The sequence below is a fragment of the Cupressus sempervirens genome, chromosome 6 (genome assembly GCF_028749045.1).
Source record: "Cupressus sempervirens isolate cs-2001-9-10 chromosome 6, ASM2874904v1, whole genome shotgun sequence".
In the NCBI taxonomy this organism is placed as follows: domain Eukaryota; kingdom Viridiplantae; phylum Streptophyta; class Pinopsida; order Cupressales; family Cupressaceae; genus Cupressus; species Cupressus sempervirens.
The window spans coordinates 518,045,476-518,053,728 of NC_143123.1; the positions used below are offsets into that span (position 1 = coordinate 518,045,476).

Sequence of the window (8,253 nt, forward strand, 5' to 3'; positions counted from 1 at the left end):
AAAGATTATAATTCTTCTCTGATAGGTCTTTGATTGTTACATCAGCTTCAATTGAATTTCTTTCTAGACACAATTCTTTAATTATTTCTTTAATGTAGAGATTGTCATCCACTTTTGTTACAAGATCTTTCCTTCTTTTCAATGATTAAGAGAGTTTCTCCTTTTCTTTCTTGAGTTGTCCAATAGCCAATTCCAGATCCAAATTTTCATTCTTAATAGCATTATCTATCATGTATACCTCTAATGCCTCTAATCTTATCTCAAGTTGTTAAACTTCTTCTATGAGAACCAAAAGCTCTAATTCCAATTGTTAGAAATATAAGGTAGGCTAGGTTACTAAGAGGTAAGGGGTGAATCAGGAACTAATAAAATCTTTATCTTATTTCTCCAATTAATCCTTCATATATTATTCTACTCTAATTGTATACATGAAAGAATGAAATCAATAAAAAAATCATAATACTTTGACACAAGATATGGTGACCTATAAACCTTCCAATTATAAAGTAAAATTGGGGTGTGGATGATACCCACAAGCTTTAGTATTGCATTATAAAGTTAAACTATTAAGGCTTACGATTGACCACTTCTAGTGATCTACCCTTTAGAAGCAATAAGGACTATAAGGTCCACCTTGTTAAAGGATTTACAAACATATAATGAAGTATGCACTCTTTTATTAGATTTATAAAAATATTGTTAAGTCCACCTGGTTAAAAGATTTGATTGATGCACCTATTAGGATGAATCAATGGCTAATCTATGATTTGCAACTCTAATTTCTTGAATGAGATTCCTCGTATTGCAATGATCATCTAGATGTGATAGAAAAATACGTGTTGTCCCTTATAATATTTGTAGCATTCTTTAATACACAATCATACATTTCTTATTCTTCTTCACATACTTATTTGGATATAATACAATGCATTACATTTATACCAATCCAATTCATTGCCTTCTAGAGAGTTGGATGCAATACCAAAATCATCATAATTCACAAAGTTAGCACAATTGTTGTAACTCAGGTTCTAAAGATAAGCTTGGTGATGTTTTGATACTTGACAAACACTGTTAATGCTCAAAAAACTTTGGCACTTAGTTGAAGTCAAAGATCGGTCCATACTGATCACTTTTGAGTAGCTCAAACTCAGTCAACATTGTTGACTTGGTGAACACTAAGAAACTCAGTAACAATTAAATCACTCAATTGACATGGCATGACTCAATCAACACTAGATTTACTATGTTAAACCTACAAGCTCAATAGATGCTATAGAACTTGGTTAGCAGTACAGAGCTCAGTTAACACTGGAGTCTTAATCACTTATACCGGATCGCTTGATAGACACTGCTATGCTCAAGCTATACTACAAACTATCTCTGATGTTGGGTACATACTATGTAGCTCAACATGAACTATAAACTGGGTGTTTAGCTTGGTAGCAACTGAGACACTTGCTTAACATTGTTTAGAATAATTGAGAGGGGGGTGAATTAGTTGCTCAAGGTCCTTAAGTATCATTTGAACAATTAAATAATAAAAACCTTATTGTTATGCTTATCATATTTTTGCTGGATCTCTACTATTACTTGATCTCTACTACAAACAAAATTTATATTTCCAAATATAAGATGCTTTACTAAGTATAAAATATAAAACATATAAAGAATTCAACACATTTTTGACACTAGTATTTTTATGTGGAAACCCAATTTAGGAAAAATCACTAACAACATGTCACGAATTTTTCACTCTTTTGAAGTGAGCTATGTTATGAGTCAACCTTATTAAAGGTTATAATACACACTATTAAATGTGATATGGTTAGAGGATTTAATCACCCTATTAGGAGTGGCCTTGTTAGAGGACTTTGATCATTCCATTTAGAATGTCACCTTTTGAAAGGATTTCACAAATTGTTAAGTCTTCCAAAAATGATTGTTAGGTCAACCTCTATTAAAAGAATTTCAATACAAACTTACAATGATTAGAAAGAAAATAGTAGGGTTTCAATCTGTGTGATTACAACTCTCTTTGCAAGTTCAGATCTTTGTTTGGTTTAAGTGTTGATTCACTAATAAGCTCTCCAATGTCATTTCTATTATTGATTCTCTCGGTAACCCTTCAAGCAATCAGTCTTCCCCCTTCAAAAATGCTTAAGCCTTCTTGCTCAAATTTCACTTATCACTATTAGCAACATCTCTGCAAGCTTTGTCCTTTGGCTTCACATTCACTCACACACTTGTGCATTTCTAATCCACCTTTATCTATATGTTCCTCGACATATACTTGCACTTCTTGATAATTTTTTCAGCTTTGTATCTCTTTAAATAGGAAATTCTTTCTTTACCATTTTTCACAATCACCATAGACCTTATGGTTTACAATCGAGTTCAACTCAATTCACTATTTTTGTCCATCTTCTTGATCTTCTTCTAGAAACTTCTATAGGATCTTCCTGTTAGGTCTTTACCTAATCCTTGCCTTGAATTCAATGATCCAACTCATCAATCTTATCTTCCCAAGAAATCAACTAAGTCGACTAGGGATCATGATTTCCTCAATTTCATCTTCAATAATATTACTTGAAAATCACTAAGTTCTTATGCTCGGTCATCACTTAATACTGGGGCATTGTAAAACTTATTAGCTTGGCATCAAACAACTTGTTCAGTCAATATTGATTCTCGATCAACACTAGATTTTCTTAGCACTAACTATGGCTTAGTTGACACTAGCATCACTTGACATTCCTTTTCCTTTTACTCTATTGCTTGGCTTGGCTTAAATTTCTTTACATAAAAAATCACTTTTCTTTGTCAAAATCTATCTAATCAAATATCCGTTGTAGCTTTCTTTTGATAACTCAACCTTTCCTCTAGGTGCTATTAATATGAGCAATTTCTCAAATCATCTTCATCAATAAAACATATGTGACATTTAGATTGGGTAGCAATATGTCTCATTAATAGATTTGACATCAATGACAAAACAACAATTTTTCCAATTGTAAGTTTCCAACAAGTGCATCTCTAACTTTAAAAATGAGAGGAGATAGAAAATAGTTTGAATTGACTACATGGGCAACATATAGTTTTGACACGTTCAAGAGAAAAGTTATAGAGAAACTCATTTTGGCAACTTTAGAATTTAAAAAGGTTTTTTAAATTGGTTTTTGGCATTAGTAAAAATGATATTGGGTATATTTAAGTCAAGAAAGTACACCCTTTTCTTATTTTAGGGAAAATTTGCATGATGCAACAAAAAAGTATAATGCTTATAACTAGGAATTTTGTGTGCTATTAATCAAGCGTTAAATAAATTGAGTTATTATATTTTGCAACAAAAGTTTGTTTTATTTATTGATCATCAAAATTTATGTTATATTTGTAGTCAAGGAAATATGAATCAAATAAATTTTAAATGGGTTGAACTTTTGCAAAGTTATACATTTACTTTCAAGCATAAGAGTGGAAAATCTAATAGAGCCATGAATGTCTTTAGTAAGAGGAAAAAATTGTTAACAAAGCTTTTTCTTTTAAATTATTTGATAAACTCAAGAGTTCACATATTTAGTATCCTAATTTTGAAGAGGATTGGAGAGATTTCATAGAGACTATTACTTTAGACAAGAAAAGAAAATTGGATTTATATAATCTAAGGTGTATTTTTTTAGAGGAAGCTAGTTGTGCATTTTGAAGAGTACATGAGAGAGTACCTAATCAAGATGAAGCATAGTGAAGGGTTAGAGAAACTTTATCAAGATAAAACTATTTATATTGTCAAGAAAAGTTATTTTTGTTCATAATTGGTAGGGTGTTAAAATATTTGTGCCTAGTTATAGAGAATGTCATATGTTAAAGCAAAAGAAAAAAAATAGAATAGCCTATACCAAAGAGATCATAAGAGAATGTTAATGTGGATAAGATGACATGATTGAATTTATTTTTTGATGGAAAAATTTGCAAAGGGGACACATTTTATTCCCTTTAAGAATAGTGATGTTGAACTCTTGTTGGAAAGTTATTATTCAAAATGGAGGTGCTAATGCAGAAAGCATACTTGCAAATTGAGATAGGTCAAGATTATTTGATATTTGTGGAGGAATTTTTTTTTTAAAGTTGAAGATAAATTTGAAGTTCAATTATACACAACATATCCAAACTAATGAAGAGACAGAAGTAGTGGATAGAAGATTAGATAACTTGTTGATTTTCTTAATAGGAGATAAAATTTAACTTTACACATGCATAGTTATCCCATAATAAAATATTTAATAGAAGCACTAGTAAATAATATTCTATATTATATATAAAAGTACTCCAATAAGTATTTAGAGTAAAGTAAGATGGATAAAGGAGAAAATAAAAGTGGTTAAGTTTAAAAATACATTATAGAGAACTTGAAGAATTTGCATGAAGAGGTGAGAGAGAATATTAAGATGAATATTCATTAAAAGGATAACAAAAATTATAAGATGAAATATAAGGAATTTAATATTGAAGATGAAGAATTGTGAGTTACGTAAAATCTTGAATTAGCATGATTTAGGAAATACAAATGTCATAGAGTAAGACTTAATCTGATGCCACTATCATTAAAATTAGCAAGAAATTTATGTAGACATGGTGTTAAAAATCGACCACTAATGTTTTTTTCTTTCTTCTAAATTTAATATAAACTTATTGTTCCTCAAATAATTCACTTAGAACTTCTATTATAAAGGTTTAATTTTTTTAAAACATTCAAACTAAAATTTTACTTATCACTATACTGATAGTCGTCTTTCACATGTTGATGTTATTTTGTAGAAATACATTGGCTTTCTTTGCAGGGGGAATTAACTCCCATGTTCGTGCTAAAATATTAGAAGTATGGAAAAATGATTCAGAGATTTCAGTTCACCATGGAAGGCTCCCTACTCCATACTCTGAAGCTATGTTGAAAAGTAAATTTTGTCTTCATGCAAAAGGATATGAAGTCAACACTGCAAGGATTGGAGATGCTCTATATTATGGGTGTGTACCAATTATATTTGCTGATCATTATGATCTTCCATTCAATGACATTCTAAATTGGAAATCATTCTCTCTTGTTATTTCAACTCTTGACATTCCACTCTTGAAAGATGTACTTTATAGTAGAGGGTTAAAACAATATAGAAACTTACAAAATAATGCTCTCAAGGTTAGGAAACATTTCCAATGGCATATGCCACCTCTAGACTATGATGCATTTAATATGGTGATGTATGAATTATGGTTAAGGCGTCATGTCTTAAGAGCCCCTTTGTAATAAATTCTTTGGCATAAATGAAAGTAATTTGATTTTTCATTTTTCAAGTTACAATTTGTTGTGGTTGATTATATAAAGAGGTGTAATATATATCAACATTAAGAAGTGAAAAAAATTTCAATTTTTTAATACAAAGAATATATTTATATATAAATATCTATGTACACTAATACAAATACGATTGAATATCTTATAATATCTTTGAATGTGTGTGTGTGTGTATTAAAAATACTTAATTCATTTTTTAATTTAAATATTTCTTATAAATTACAATTGAAAATATAAATTTTACAAGAATAATAAAAGGATTTACATTTCGTCTAATTCAATATTATCAATATATTTAATATTTAGTTTGAATTTTTCTATTAAAAATAAGAATTATTGTAATGCGATAAAAATGGGAAATCAAGTTACCTACTAGATTTATAGTCTTTTTTTATTTAAGAAGGATAAAAATAATTTATAATCAAGAGTTCAACATTATATCCAAACAAAATAGATAAGCCTACAATAGGGTCCAAGGCCCAAAAAGAATAGAGAATATATAGTTATCATCTCTAGGAAAATATCTAGGAAATCAAGTACAAACATACCAAACACTACAACAACCACCAACAATCTTTAGGTAAAACTTAACCCACAAGGAAATCTAGGATGTTTGAATCTCCTTGGATTCATCCCCCTCAAGAAATTTTTATAGACCTAAGAGATTAATTTAACAAAATTTGCTTCCAATCCTCAATATTTCAATTTCCCTTGTTCTTTTTAAGCTAACTTTGATAATAATTAATTGACTAATTTTATTCCCTTGTGATGTGAACAAAGAATATCAAATCTAAACAATTTCTCAAATTAAAAAACATATTCTACCACTCATACCAATTGCCTATTGAAACCTTCAAACTTTTGATCATTAAGCATATTAACAATAATTTGAGTATATTTTCTCATGAATGTGAATGATGATAATCAATTAGAAAATGCATATGCTATTCATGACCATTGTATTGGTGGCACTAATGAAAATTAATCTTGTATGACTTGACAAAATATATTGTGGTATTCATCATTAATCTGTAAAAGTTTAATTTTGGCTGAATGTTCTCATGATGATTTTTGGGTATGATAACTTTCATTAATGCTAAGGTGGCTTTTGTTTACTGATATGCAATGGTTTTTCTTAGGTTCTTGGTGGTGAGGTGTGCTATTTTTATGCTCTTGGTATTTTTGGGTGGATTTAGGGTATTCATAGCTTGAGCTCCTAGATTTTTTTAGAGGTGGTTATCTTGTTGGTGTTTTTGGTTGCCTAGTTCATGGTTATATGGTCACTTTTTCTATTTACATTAGGGTATAAGATTTTGTGTGTGGAAAATTTTGAATCAAAATTTGAAGTTTGACTATGTTTCATATTTGGGTGATGAGCATGATGTAAAAAAATTAATTAATATATACATATATAGGATTTTGCCTATTGTTAAAAAAAATAGAATTTTGAGAATATAACTGATAAAAAATGTTGTACAATCCAAGGTTACATGCTCTTTCTGAAGAAATAAGAATAGCTAAACCTTCCAGTAGATTATTCTCCTGATGAAATTTTATATATCGAGAAAAATAAGCAAAACACACTAGAGACATATCTTCTAATTCCTCTAGTCCCCATGTGCCCTAGAATTCTCCTACAAGATTCATCCTTATTAATCACGAGGACACTAGAAGGGGCATGTGTCTACTTTCCTAATCTTTGATATTTCCTTTGAATAAGTTGACCTCCTCAAGAAGATAAGGAATGCATATTAATTTCAACAAGGACCCATTTCTATATGAACTAAACATCATTATTCATTGAAGAAATAAACACTTCATATTTAGTGTATATAGTCTTATGGATCATACCTGATATCCTTCTCCATAGTTATTGGACAAACATGGTCCACCCTTGAAAATTTCTATAGTTTCTTCATAATGGAATATTCCAACAAGTATAAGAGGACCCAATACTCCAATCCACCTATAGAAAAAATCCAAGTAGACATAGGCCTCCCAAAAATATTCCAAAACTTAGATAGAGAGGTGGTTTATGTTGAAAATAGATTGATAAAAGTATGATAAATGTGTTTCAATCATTGTTTTGTCACTAATATCAAACCTTCTATATTTTTGGTAAGACAACAACTTATATGATTTAAAGTACTATCACTTATTTGATTGATGAAGAGGATTTGATCAAATGATGTAACAATAACACCTAGAGGAAAGGTTGATTTATGGTATGAAAAGGAGTACAAGAATAAAATAAGATAGTGATATCATAGTGCATTGATAATCTACTTAAGGTTGCAAAGATTGGTTACACTAAGAAAGTTTAGAAGAATAAGTTAAACAAAGTTTTCCTATCAAACTTGACCAAGTGGATAGTAGGTACTGAGCAAAGTTAGTGCAAGTTGAGCAGAAAATCAATTGGAGCTGAGTAAAAGTCTATTGTAGTATATTCCAAGTGAAACAGTTGATGCCAAGTAAAGTTTAGTTGATGTTAAGCCCTAGTAAACTTTAGTTTATTCCAAGTGATTTTACAGAGGATTCCAAGAAACATAGTATGTGCCAAGCATCAGAAGTAAGTTAATGTCAAGTGTTAGCATTATTTGAAAGATCATGAGTTTGATAGATTTGAGCCAACATGTTTTTTTTCTTGGATTATGCGAACCATGTGGAAAATAAGATTGATGAGCTAGTGGCACAACATCCATGGTAAACTGTTTTGAGGTGAATTCAAAGAGGATTAAAGGAAAAGTTTCTAGAAAGGGATGAAATGAAATAAGGGGTAGATTCATTGAATCCTACCTAATCTATCCTAACCCTAAATTGGATTATGGAAAATGAATGGAAAAATATCTTAATTCTCTATTTATAGGGATGGTTGGTTAGAAGCAAAGGTTTTCATGTGCAAGAAC

The 8,253-nt window shown here is 29.9% G+C and overlaps 1 protein-coding gene across 1 annotated transcript in view; it reads left to right on the forward strand.

Moving 5' to 3' along the window:
• LOC149553303 (putative glycosyltransferase At5g03795) overlaps positions 1-5,346 on the forward strand; it is a 39,810-nt gene extending 34,464 nt beyond the window's left edge. Inside the window, exon 3 of the mRNA XM_089788767.1 lies at positions 4,816-5,346. Coding sequence (XP_089644893.1) covers positions 4,816-5,299 — 484 coding nt within the window. The 3' untranslated portion in view covers positions 5,300-5,346. The remainder of the gene's footprint in view (positions 1-4,815) is intronic.
• Positions 5,347-8,253: the final 2,907 nt, after the last annotated feature.